This window comes from Rutilus rutilus (assembly GCF_951802725.1).
Source record: "Rutilus rutilus genome assembly, chromosome: 2".
NCBI lineage: Eukaryota > Metazoa > Chordata > Actinopteri > Cypriniformes > Leuciscidae > Rutilus > Rutilus rutilus.
The window spans coordinates 5,903,937-5,918,200 of NC_140210.1; the positions used below are offsets into that span (position 1 = coordinate 5,903,937).

Genomic DNA, 14,264 nt, shown 5'->3' on the forward strand with positions numbered 1-14,264 from the left:
GTGCATAACAAATAAAGATATTGGCTCCTAAAAGAAAGAATCGATTCTGAACTGCCAAAACTAGTCGTCAGCAATTTCAGTCTCACTTCCTGTTGCAAATAGCATGGTCTTCATTGGCTGACCGTGAACAACGTCTACTTTACCCTGCCCTCAAACACTGTAGTTGTAGCTAGAGTTTGGATCATGTTGTTGACATGTCGAAAAGATGCGATTTTCTGCACTGCGAATCCACTTCAAGGGCCCTATTTTAACGATCTGAAACGCAAGTATCAAACGCAAGTAACTCTGTGGGCGGATCTCGGGCGCTGTTGCTATTATACTGGCGGGATAAATGACTCTTGCGCTCGATGCAAATCTAAAATGGGTTGGTCTAAAGTAGCTTCACTATTCATAGGTGTGGTTTGGGCGTAACGTGAAATAAACCAATCACAGCGTCATCTCACATTCCCTTTAAAAGCAGGCGTGCTTGTTCCATGGCGGAATGCTATTATAACGGCGGATTTGCCAGGCGCACGCCAGGAGCGGTTCACAGCCGAGGAGACCGACGTTCTCGTCAGGGACGTAAAAGACAGAGAAGTGACATTGTATGGGGATGGGAGAAACCCACCCAAATTAGCTTCGGTTAAACAGGGGTATAATAATTTGGGTAAATGTGTAAGATAGATTTATGCCTATTTTTTCACATCTTCATGGACACCACAATGATTTCCCTCGTGTGGAATATTTTTCCTTGTAATTATGTATGGTTTGCAAAAATGGGAACTGTGTAGATGAGAGAAGCAAAGTGTATGCGCATTGTGCACATGCTACATTATGGCCAAGCATGCGCCCTTAAAATAGCATCTGAACGCGCCACTGAATACGCGCCACTGACTTTAGACTAGGTTTTTCTTGGTCAGTGGCGGAATTGTTTTCTGGAACTGCAAAATAGCACCAGGGAACGTTTGCGCCGGAACACGCCTCCTCTTTTCGATGAATCGCCCCCGGGAGTGCAAGTTCATTCCCTAATTTACCGACGTGCGTCTGTGGAGGGAAAAGTCTGCTGTGCGTCGGGTGCAAAATAGGAATGATACATGCGTCGGTGTACAAAGTCAATTGCGCTGGGTGCAACATAGGGCCCCAAAAGGATGAGGATTTGCGTTGGAATTGATATGGAAAAACCGACGCCATTGTTACTGCTCGTATCAGTGTGTAGGAAGCGCTGAGGAAGCCTCCGGAACTGAAATTCAGATATGGTAATGAGTGTTTGGCTTGAGACAACTGCTGTAAGCAGTAGACCAATCAAAACAAACTGGGCCGTCTGACCAATCAGAGCAGAGGATGCTCGCGGAAAGGAGGGGTTTAGAGAGACAGAATCTTTGAATGAAACGTTTCAGACTCTTTGAGAAATGAGGTGATGCTGCAATGTTTATTATGAGAAAATTAAAGTGTTTTTTGACCTTGGATGCATGTAAAAACCTATTGTAGGACACTCCAAAACTAAATTAGGAGTCTTTAAAACTTGACTATGGACTTAGACAAGTCAGAATCCACTGAGCAACTGCACACAACACGCTAACAACCACTCAGAACACATAAGCTAAACCGCATTGTAACGCCCTGGCATTTAGTGGTACATTTTGAATTTATAACCATTTTAAAACTTCCTATAATAATTTGCCCATGCAAAAAAAAAAAAAAAAAAAAGTTGAAACTACCACCCATGCTGTTCCTCTATACGTGTGCGTGTTGAATCTCCACGAGGGGATTTTCTTTATGCAGCACTTGCTAATATTAAAAAGGCGTGAAAGTAAAGGTTAATGTGATTTGACCACTTCCAGGCCAGGCGTGTCTCTGATGGGAAAGAGGCTGTTAACCTTTACCGTCAGAGCAGCGTACCCTGAGACCGGGCCTGCCGGAGAGAAGTCCATCAATCACAGAGCTGTCTCAGAACGCCGTTCACAATGTGCAGGAGATGGAAGACGAGGAGCATGTGTCATGGGATACCGCTTGTGGTTTCCAGACTCAATACAACAGTGTACGCTTAAACTGGCTGTATTACACAAATGAGCGCGCATATACAGTAATTCAGTACGCGCGTAGTTGTGAATAGGTTTACATATCTTTGCCATTCATACTCGCAAAAACTTTTTTTCACAAAACACAACTATATTAGTAGTGCACATTTATTATCTTTTATAATGTGAAATATTAAATAATTAAACTAGTTATAATAATGTGCCTACACAAATAAAAAAGCGCATACTGCAATGTATAATATGATATAATAATACTATAATATTGTATAATGTAATATATTATTAAATGGAGCCACAAAAGGAGATATTTATAGCTGAATGTCTACAATAATGCACTCATGAAAATAGAAAAAAGCTCATATTACAACTGCAATATATAATACAATAAAGGCTTATATTGTGAAATATAATATAATTAATATAAAATAATATAATATAATATAAAATAATATAATATAATATAATATAATATAATATAATATAATATAATATAATATAATATAATATAATATAATATAATATATCTGTCCTTTTGTGTTCTATGTAAGATTGTATTATAACTAAACGTCCAAGCTGCTCATTTTCATACAATGAAAGTGAATAGTGACCACTGTCAAACAAGATTTTCAAGGCAAAATGATTAGAGAATAAGTCTGCTTGTCACAGAAAGCTATCGTTTAAGACTTTGAATGGAGTGCATGAGGCATATGGACTAATTTAGGATACTTTTATGTAGGGCTGGGCGATATATCGCATGACATTGTTAGGTGCATCTCGTCTACTACTAATCAAGGAACCGGCTTTACTGACGAGATGCACCTAACAATGTCATGCGATATATCGGCCAGCCCTACTTTTATGGTGCTTTCATGTCTTTGCACAGCACCAATCTTATAAACCTAAACATGAGCAGGATGTCTGTCATCATTGTCATCAAGTTATTCTTTATATAAAGTGACTGAGTTTCGTCTTAACCTGCCATCTTGAGCTGTTTTAATACACACAGGCTATAATACCCCTCGTAGACGATTTAAGCGTTTCATTACGTTCAGAAAAGTTTGAGACGTGCACCGCATCAAGACTTGTGAAGTTTGAAGACACAGATGAACCTACAAATGAACCCTCACAAACAAACACGGAGAGGAGGGCCTGCCACGAGCGATTAAGTATGCAAAAGCTCATTAATATTCATAAGTCAGTGTTCCTTCTCTGCTAATATGAATATGTGTTTTTAGTCCACAACGCCTGACTGACAGAACACATCGGCATGAATAAATGAGGAAATCACTGCAGAATGGGGTTCAATTTTAGAAACAGATTTCAGTAATTAGCCTCTCGCAGGCTGCACTGAGCGATTGTGTTAACAGCTTCATATGTTCCCACTCAGACGGCAAATAAAACATGATGTGTCCATCTCGCACCGCGCTGAAGCATGTGTGCCATGCTAAATATCAGCTATAATTCTACACAATAAAAAAACAGATATGGAATCCATTATAAGCGTCATTGTATGATTATATGTGCACCCAGTGTCGTTTGTGTGTGTGTGCAAAGGCAGATAAACATACTAACTACTTTTCAACACACATCATTTGTCTGTAAATAACCTCCTAAAACCAAATCAACTCATTTGTATATTTCTGTGAGGGTAATCAAAACAGTTTCAATTACTCCATGCATCAACAAAGATGAACAGACTTGCGTTTTTACATGGCAGACGGAAAAAAAATCTTTCAAAACACCTTGTCAACTGCTTCATTAAATGGCTTAGCAAATACTAAAAGACCAAACTCAACCTCATGACAACGCAAAAAGTATTAAAACTTCCTTCAGAAAATGTAAAATCCAAAGTATTTGTTTAAATATAACCACACTTTAGAAACGTAAAGACCCATTTCCGTTAGCTTGTCAGTCGCTAATGCTTGTTTTCACGACGCAGTGAGTATTAGCTGTTTTATAGGCTCTGTAACTGAAGCCACGGATAAATGTTTCTCTGTGGAGCCGTAAAAGGCTGCGCACAGCTCAGCTGCCATTCCTGTACAGAATCTCGAACCCAAATGATCTTTTCTACATGAATCAAAAGCAAACATTCATAATAGTACAACTTTTGCAAAAAAAAAAACCTACAACTTTAAAAACACGAAACTGTGAGAGCATCACAAACATTCAAAAACATGTCAAGAGCGCAGCGGGATTTCTTTCAAATCACCCAGGGATTAAACAGAGCCAAATGCTCAATTTAAGTAAATTAAAGAATCATCTCCATTTCAGATTACTGTCAAAGCCATCTGCTCACTCATAAACAAACACTATGAGCGTGTTTATAGCTAAACTAGTATACGTCTAAACGCTGTTGGCTTAGGAACGCAAGATGAGGGTTGGTGTGTAATCTCACTGTGCGACACGACTCTTGTGTGATGCATTCTGGGTAGAGGAAGAACAGGCGTGCTAATTGGCTTGATGCCGCGTTGGATTTGTTGGTTCCGATTTGGAACGCTAAACGGAATTGAGGTGGACGTTTTGGGAAGCAGCAGACGTGCGTGTGAGTGAGAATGACACACCAGAGAATGGTGTCAAAATTTTTGTTCAATGTCAAAGAAAAACACATGAGAGGGTTTTATTTATTTGATGTTGTATGATGATTTTCCATGTTTAAACGGATGGATTTTGTAGTGCAGGTTTTTAAGTGATTTTTCGCAAATATTTAGTTAAACATCCAATATCATAAAAAACAATAACTGTTTTTTTTAAATACACAAAATAACATTCACAATACTTCCATAATGTGACTGAAATAGGATTGGGATATGTAACAACCTATGTAATATAAAATGTATACTGGATAAAAAAAACTTAAATTATTAAGAAACAATGTCAGGACGATATATAATATTTAATTTTTAATATACATGCATGTATGTATGTATGTGTACTATATATATATATATATATATATATGCATGTATGTATGTGTACTGTATATATGTGTGTGTGTGATTTTGTACATGCATTTGACTGCATCTTTAGTATTTATGTCCCTGTAAATCATTTCTTTTAAGTGGAGTAAAATAAATAGTTAAAATGTGTGTGTGTGAGTATAAAATATTTTTTATCACAAAAGAATGTAATTTAAAAAGCACCACAGAAAACTGCATACTCGCATGTAAGATATATATATATATATATATATTGAGACTGAATGCATAACACACACAGCCAAAACATCCGTTATTATACTCTTATGTCTAAAAGAAACTGAAATAATAGAGGCCGCTTCAATCATCGTTTCACTGACACTTCGCTTATGCAATGAATTGAATGAAATACCTCTAATTGTGAAAACACTGAAAGAAAAGTGAATCTAAATCCATCACGGCAGGCAGCCAAAACACGAAGATGGCTATAAAGCGCAAAGCTCCAAAAATCTGATGCTCTATTGTTGTCACGTTGAAAGCATCCCACAAATCCATCTGTAACTGCGGCCCATACAAACAGCGCATCTGTCTTCAGAACCGTGCTCTGTCACACGATAAACACAGCATTTCCACCCATAAAAGGGAAGAAATGAAAATCATCAGTTTGCTTTGCTGCAAAGTTGAGAAACGAGCCATGAATCACGCTCTCACATGTTTATAATTTGCCTTTTTCTTTTTTCAAGATGATGAAATACACCCGTGAAGACTTTACAATTAGATTAAATTGCACCATAACACAATGGCTAATTAAGTCATTTTTCAAATTCAATAAGGAAGCAGATTGGAGAGCAGAGATGTGATACGAGTTGTTTGGCAAAAACCCTTGTCCAATACGTCCAAGCTGTTTGGCTGACTGATATTTGGCTGCGAGTTTGGATTTCTGGGAATTTCATCAGCGTTAAAGAGAGAGGAACTGTGAGACCCTTTCACGTGACTCGTGTCATGGTTTCAACGCATCTCTCAACACAATGGTCGAGGCGCTTTGACCACTGCGTGAAAACCATTGCAGTTATGGAAGGACGATTTTAGCTGAGTAGCTGAGTAGCAAGATGTGTGAAATGAAGCGGTAACATATTTTAGCAAAAAATAAAACAAAGTCCTTGACATGCTTCCAACCAGTCTTCAAGCAGAAGGAACTAGATGAAATATTCTAAATGATACCAATCTACAACCTGACAGTACAACTAATAACACACCATGTTGATTCGTTTAGCCAGAGGAGAACTGGTCCCCTGACTGAGTCTGGTTTTTTCTCCAATTCTGCCACTGATGGAGTTTGGATTCTTTGAGTTTGGGTCGCCTATGGCTTGCTTAGTTGGGGACACTTAAAGGAACACTCCACCGTTTTTTCATATTAAACTAAGACGAGTTGATACATACCTCTCTCGTCTCAGTGCGTGCACTCAATCGCTCTGGCGCGCGGCGACACTTTGATAGCACTTAGCTTAGCCCAGTTCATTCATTAGGGACCAAACAGAGATGAAGTTAGAAGCGACCAAACACCTCCACGTTTTCCCTATTTAAATACAGTTACACGAGTAGTTACATGAGCACTTCGACTCGGCGCAGTAAAAAGTCATGCCTTAAAAATCCTCTCCCCCTCTCCCTCTCACTTCTGTCATTAGAACCAACGTGACTTTTTACTGCGCCAAGTCGAAGTGCTCCCAAGTGCTACATTATAGTTATCCTTTTTACCAGCTTAGAAAAGCGCCACGTTTTATTTTGTGTCACCATACTTGGTCGTGTAACTACTCGTGTAACTGTATTTAAATAGGGAAAACGTGGAGGTGTTTGGTCGCTTCTAACTTCATCTCTGTTTGGTCCCTAATGAATGAACTGGGCTAAGCTAAGTGCTATCCAAGTGTCGCCGCGCGCCAGAGCGATTGACGAGAGAGGTATGTATCAACTCGTCTTAGTTAAGGGAATAACATAGTTTAATATGAAAAAACGGTGGAGTGTTCCTTTAATATTAGGGCTGGGTATTATTGACACAAATTTCACAGTTCGATTCGATTTCGATTCACAAGCTTGCAATTCGATTCGATTCGATTTCGATTATGATTCGAATTCAATATTGATTACTTTGGATATCAGGTACAATACATGGCAAATTTTCTCAAGGAAAACAAATCTCTTAACTAATGCTGTAAACTGTGGGAGTCAGTTGTAGCCTATAGGCTTCATTAGCCTACTATAATTTTGAAGGTCAAAATTAACTGATTTGTATACAAACACTTAAATTACACTTTTATTTATTTTTATAATAATAAAGTTATATGAAATATAAACATTTAAATGGTGGCTGTCATAAAAAAATGGCAGATTTATTCAAACATGCATTAAATATTGAAGAACATTAAAAAATGATAATGAATATGTAATATGGTGCATATATTTAGAAAAATTATCCTATCTAGAGTTAATTTTTCTAGCTGACTGACGAGTTTATGGTCACTGGATATGGTTTTTCTGAGGTAAACGTGACGTTAAATGACATTGTTTACAAGCTGTTTTACTGACGTCTTTCCACGGTTGAAACACTGATTGAGCGATTCCATGTGACATGATACGGATGTTGTACTCTATCTTTTAACACACTTTTAGATGCTCATTCATGTTTATTTGGCGCTGTAACTGGTATTATTAAGGCGGAAGAGAAGATCATGAGCTGCTGCTTCTCGCGCCAGAGCGCCAAAACGGTATTTATGTTTTTGAATTTCATAAGAAAATGGACGTAATCTAAGAAATTTGAAATCTGAGATTTTGTTTCATATCAATAGTAACAAAGCACAAATATTATTGTGATTTATTGGATTGGATGCGCGCTACAATGTTACATTCATTCATCAACTGAAAACAGGATGACTAATCGATTCTTGGGATTTAAGAATCGATATCGGTTCGTAAAAATGAGAATCGATTAAAATCGAGAAATCGATATTTTATACCCAGCCCTAGTCAGCAATATTATTGAGTTGACTGTACATACACTATCGGATGAGAACTGAACTGAGCTGGACGATGACATCACTTCTATCTACAGAGCTGCTTTACAACTGAATTGAATCAACACTGAACTGACCTCAGCTAAACAATGAGACTATTTCTTTTTAGAGCTGCTTTACAGCCGAATTGAACTCTGTTTGCATCACTGAATCATAATTTCCCTGTTTAACCCTGTAAAGCTTCTTTAAGACAATCTGTATTGTATAAAGTGCTATATAAATAAAGGTGACCTTTTCTTGTTGAACATCATATTTCATGTCACATCACAGAAGTCAAATGGGTTGTGAATACAATTTCATGTCAACTTTACAAGCTAGCAGTGACAAAAAATGGTGACTCTTTCCAAAGCTGATTAAAATGAAGGTTTCCATGCAAATACAAGTATAAGCTGATCAATTGATAGTCAGAGCTGGACAGGGGTCAGTCCTCACAGAGGAGATTTAGAAGGTCTATTTGATAGTTTAGAGAGACATGCACTGCCATTCAATAATCTTTCATCTCATACATGAAAAGAGTTCTCAAGTCCGTCAAGAGGGAAAGGGATTATGCATGAAGTCCAAATATAAAACCCTCAAACGCGAGCCTGTCGGTCTCATTTAAAGACATGGGTTTCATTGCATGTCTGTCATCTTATATGTTTGCCTATATTTATAAAAATCACACAAAGACTGCATATGGTGAGTTCACTTGTTTTGTCCTCAAATACCATGGTTTTGAAATAACCGGAAGGCCTCCATATGCAGCTGCGTCAGGAGGCCCTTATTATTCACCCTCTACAATAACCTCACTATATCAATGGATCAGCACAGGGACAAATTTAGACTCCTTCATTTCAAAAGAGCCCGGATAGTCCTATTTCCATGATATGGCCTTTAAGAGCTGCAAAACTGCATCAAAACACTTTATGGGGAATCATTTAACACAAATCACTGCATTTATCATGAAGATTTCCCTTTTTTAACTTTATGCTCGAGTGAAACTGTGATGTGTGTGAATTTCTAGCAGTCAGACTCGTACCTCAACAATCCAAATCCTTTTTTCTTTGCCTTTTTCTCTGGGTCTTCGGGCTCGTCCTTCTTTTTGCTCTTTTTCTCTTTCTTCTTTTTGGTTTTCTTTTTCTTTACCTTGTTGTCATCATCCAGTTCCTGGCGAGAGGATCCGCTGGCGGGAGTGTCTCTTCCAGACTCTTCCTCAGAGTCATCTGTTGGTGAAGAACAAAGACACAGACATGAGCAAACTCCTAATGTCATCTAATCATAAGGAATCATGAGGAAACAACAAGCTCCGAAACAGACTCTCGCTTGTCAGTAAATGATGAAGAAAGTCTTTCATTATGGTACATTTACCTGCAAGTCAAACGTAAAAGTCATATGCATTAAAAATTACACATTCTAACCATTTTTAAAAGAAAAATAAGCATATAAAAGGTAAATATCAGCAAACTTGAAAACTAAACTAATCAAACAGAAAATATTAGATTAAATGGCAATTAATTATTTTCATCTATTTAAAGTCTATATTAAAAGCAATGTCATATTTCACAAAAAATAAAAAAATAAAGACATTATTGTAATTTTTTTTAGCATTTTGCATAAATTACCTCAACAAAATCTTATCATAATGAAAAATATTGCTGCAAAGTGAACAAAAAATACTACAAAAAATATTTGTTGTACTGCCCTTAATTTGTGTGTGTGTGTGTGTGTGTGTGTGTATGTGTTGTACTGCCCTTAATTTGTGTGTGAGTGTGTGTGTGTGTGTGTGTGTGTGTGTATATATATACAAGAATAAATAATATTTGCATCCTTAATCCAAATATGCTTCATTTTATTATGGAAAATGTTTACTTATCAGATTATTTGTTTTATACTGGACATTTTTCGTTGTGTGATTCACCCTCAGCCTCTTGTTGCATTGAATAGGTTGTTACTAAAGCCGATATCCATAAACCTCCATTCACCCAGCACCTCCTCTAAGGGTGCAGAAAGCTCGACATTTATTCATGAAGTCTGACACCTTATAGGTTCCAATCGAAGGCTCTGGCTATTGCTTAGGTTCTGTCTCTATTTCTCATTTAGAAAGGGTCTTTAATGTCAATGAGAAAGAGCAGGGTGGATACGTGCCCTTGAATGTGCTGACTTGCTGCTGGAGCTTCAGACAGAAATCCCAATCCGTGATCCTGATGCATTTGCTGATTCACTCCTCACTGGCTCACAAAGCTCAACCAGTCACTGAGAGTCAAATTCATCTCTCAAATGAGCTACTGAAAGTGAGGGAGCGTCACTGGCACCCAACCGCACTCAACTTTAGAAGTTTTAAAGTCAACATGAAACCCTTTTTTCTTTTTACTTTATGTTATTACATTTTGATTACAAAAACATTTTGTTTGGAATACTGTGCAATAATGAATTTTGACTTTCATTTCCACAGTGCAACAGCATATACTACAATGAGGACAAAATGGATGTTGAGAATTCTAAGCATTTGGGGTATATTGATGAGAGTAATGAATGTGAAGGGTGCAGATGCACTTTTGGCAAAGTGAGAAGCAGTGGTATGCAGCTGTAACTGTTAGCACATGTTTGGCAGAACTGGTGAAAATCTCGCTACCGTGCTCAGCAACATGCTTTAAATGGTATGCAGTGCACACACACTTTAATGTACTTTTGCTGTTGTGAGCAATAACTGCAGAAACCCACTGAAGGTCTTCTGTTTAAATGAAAACACTAGCAGAATAACATTAACAATATATTGGAGGACATAAAAAGAGTTGTTATGGTGCATTAGACATGACCAACCGATGGTGCACTAATAAAAAAAAATATATGTCATGTTGGTTGTCATGATCAGTTAAAACACAAATTAAGCGCTAACTTAAACTTAATAAATGTAAAAAAAAAAAAAATCATTATTATATTAATAAATCTATTCTTAACTGTACATAAAATATAATATTAATACATTAATAAATATTATAAATATGTATTTTTTTAATAATTGGAAGAAATTTGACTAGGCAGAATTAAATAAAAAATATACATTAAGATACATATGAATAAATGTTTTCTCTCTATTATTAATGTGCGTATATATAAATGAATACTATTAATAATAAAAATCACATTATTTATATTTAAAGAAATTATTTTTTATTAATTATGGTTGTTATTGTTAATTGTCGTTGCTTAATTCTCGTTGATTGAAATAAAGCTAAAATAAAATATAAATATTCTATTCTTTTCCTCATAAATTAGAAATGTAAACAGATACCTTGGTTACTCACTGAAATATAGTCGTATTAACTAAACTATAGTAGTAACTAAAGTACTAAAATGACTGAAACCGAAATTAAAATAAAGCTAAACAGAACACACATAACAAAATTACAAAATGAAATACCTCAAATTAAAATGAAAACTGAAATTATAAAAATTCTAATTCAAACTAATATAACAATATATAAATAATGCTAAAATAACCTAGTCTAAATTATTTTAATCATTCAAAATAAGTTTCTTTTAATTATTTAATGAATGCTGCAGAATTTTATTATTTGCATAGAACTCACCATCCTCGGGTTCGGAAGGCCCTTCGTAGGACTTGTCGATGGCGTGGCGGAAGCTGAGGTTGCAGCCTCTGCCTCTGACCATGTGTGCGCGGGGACGATGGAAGGGCACCTCGTCCTTACTGACCTCCTCCATCGCTGTCTGGAGACTCTCCAGAGAACTGGACTTCTGAAGACCTAACCTGGGTCCCAGCGCCGTCCCGTTAGAGGAGGGGGGTTCTGAGACGGGGAGATGGAGGGATGTCAGTGATGGAGGGATGGAGGATGGTAATGAAGGGTGAAGATGAGCTCAAGATTAGAAACGTAGTGTATAGAGCCCTGCTGAAAAGACCAGCTCCATCAATATATATATATACATATATCAAATGAGGACTAGCCTGGAGATTCCACCTGGTCTAAGCTGATCTTTTCAACTGGGTGGTTGTAAGTTGTGAAATAAATGCAACAGTTGTGCGGTGAGCTGAGCTGAAAGTCTAATGGATCTGGACCCTTTCAAAGAACAGACGGAGATGAAAAATGAAAAGACGTCTGTAGTGGAGGATGAGGACTAGAGAAGGGTGGATGATGAAACCTCAAGGTGAGGGTGAAAGAGCATCACGGAATAAATGAGGTGTTGCAAACGCGGACCAGACGTGCAGGAATAGTAAACCGAAAAGTAGCAGTGGCAGTAGTCCAGGGGAGAGGAACATAAAGTGAAGTACTGAGAGATGAAGAACAAATGTGAGGCCGTAAACGATGCAAATGGCTGAGAACAAGGGCAGCAGGAGCAGGAGGAGAAGGTGAGGGATTAGAACAAGCACAAACAGGAGAATAAAATGGAGGAATAGAACAAATCCAAGGGCTCCAAACACTGAGAGGGCAAAAGAGAGACAGGGGAAAGAAGAAAAGAGAAGTGCTTGGTGCTTGAGAGGTAAAACGTGTCATGCAGGAAAGAGCTTTAAAGGGCTGGTTCAGCCAAAAATGAAAATGTTGTCATCTTTTACTCACTCTCATGTCGTTCCAAACCCTTACACGGAACACAAAAGGAGAAGTTTCCCAATTGTGTTCCTTCAGAAGAAAGAAAGTCATTTGTGTTTGGAACGACATGAGGGTGAGTACACAATGACAGGGTTTTCATTTTTGGCTGAACTATCTCTTTAAGAACTATTCTTTCGTTCACAGAGCAGCACTTAAAAATGTGTATACAAAAGAAAGAATAATAAAACAATAAGCCACTGAAGCACGTACATAATTTTACTATAGTTAAATGCCATTTCTAAGCACAAAACAAAGTTTAGCTGTGGGAAAATCACTGTAAAAAAAAAAAAAAAAAAAAAAATCACAGCAACATTTAACTTTTATAAAACACCAGCAACAGCATTATGAAGACAGTAGAAGACATTTAGAAGATTTTCAGTACTTCATATTTTTATGTTTTATGACTCTTTAATAAATAGAACGTTCAAAAGAACAACATTTATTTGAAATAGAAATCTTTTGTAACATTCAGTGGGGAGAACAAGTGTTTGATACACTGCCGCTTTTGCAGGTTTTCCCACTTAGAAAACATGTAGAAGTCTGCAATTTTTAATCACAGGTACTCTTCAACTGTGAGTGACGGAATCTAAAACAAAAATCCAGAAAATCACATTGTATGATTTTTAAGTAATTAATGTGCATTTTTTTTCCATGACATAAGTATTTGATACATCAAAAAAGCAGAACTTAATATTTGGTACAGAAACCTTTGTTTGCAATTACAGAGATCATACGTTTCCTGTAGTTCTTGACCAGGTTTGCACACACTGCAGCAGGGATTTTGGCCCACTCCTCCATATAGACCTTCTCCAGATCCTTCAGGTTTCGGGGCTGTCGCTGGGCAATACGGACTTTCAGCTCCCTCCAAAGATTTTCTATTGGGTTCAGGTCTGGAGACTGGCTAGGCCACTCCAGGACCTTGAGATGCTTCTTACGGAGTCACTCCTTAGTTGCCCTGGCTGTGTGTTTCAGGTCGTTGTCATGCTGGAAGACCCAGCCACGACCCATCTTCAATGCTCTTACTGAGGGAAGGAGGTTGTTGGCCAAGATCCCGCGATACATGGCCCCATCCATCCTCCCCTCAATACGGTGCAGTCGTCCTGTCCCCTTTGCAGAAAAGCATCCCCAAAGAATGATGTTTCCACCTCCATGCTTCACGGTTGGGATGGTGTTCTTGGGGTTGTACTCATCCTTCTTCTTCCTCCAAAGACGGCGAGTGGAGTTTAGACCAAAAAGCTCTATTTTGGTCTCATCAGACCACATGACCTTCTCCCATTCCTCCTCTGGATCATCCAGATGGTCATTGGCAAACTTTAGACGGGCCTGGACATGCACTGGCTTGAGCAGGGGGACCTTGCGTGCGCTGCAGGATTTTAATCCATGACGGTGTAGTGTGTTACTAATGGTTTTCTTTGAGACTGTGGTCCCAGCTCTCTTCAGGTCATTGACCAGGTCCTGCCGTGTAGTTCTGGGCTGATCCCTCGCTGACCTTCCTCATGATCATTGATGCCCCACGAGGTGAGATCTTGCATGGTGCCCCAGACCGAGGGAGATTGACCATCATCTTGAACTACTTCCATTTTCTAATAACTGCGCCAACAGTTGTTGCTGCTTGCCTATTGTCCTGTAGCCCATCCCAGCCTTGTGCAGGTCTACAATTTTATCCCTGATGTCCTTACACAG

The 14,264-nt window shown here is 38.0% G+C and overlaps 1 protein-coding gene across 2 annotated transcripts in view; it reads right to left on the reverse strand.

The window, feature by feature from the left end:
• The window catches only part of pard3ba (par-3 family cell polarity regulator beta a), a 174,004-nt gene that overhangs the window by 39,697 nt on the left and 120,043 nt on the right, over positions 1-14,264 (reverse strand). For both annotated transcript variants that reach the window (XM_084403120.1, XM_084403119.1), the window contains exons 17-18: positions 11,568-11,783; positions 9,017-9,200 (exon numbers count right to left, since the gene is read on the reverse strand). In XM_084403120.1, coding sequence (XP_084259246.1) covers positions 9,017-9,200; positions 11,568-11,783 — 400 coding nt within the window. The remainder of the gene's footprint in view (positions 1-9,016; positions 9,201-11,567; positions 11,784-14,264) is intronic.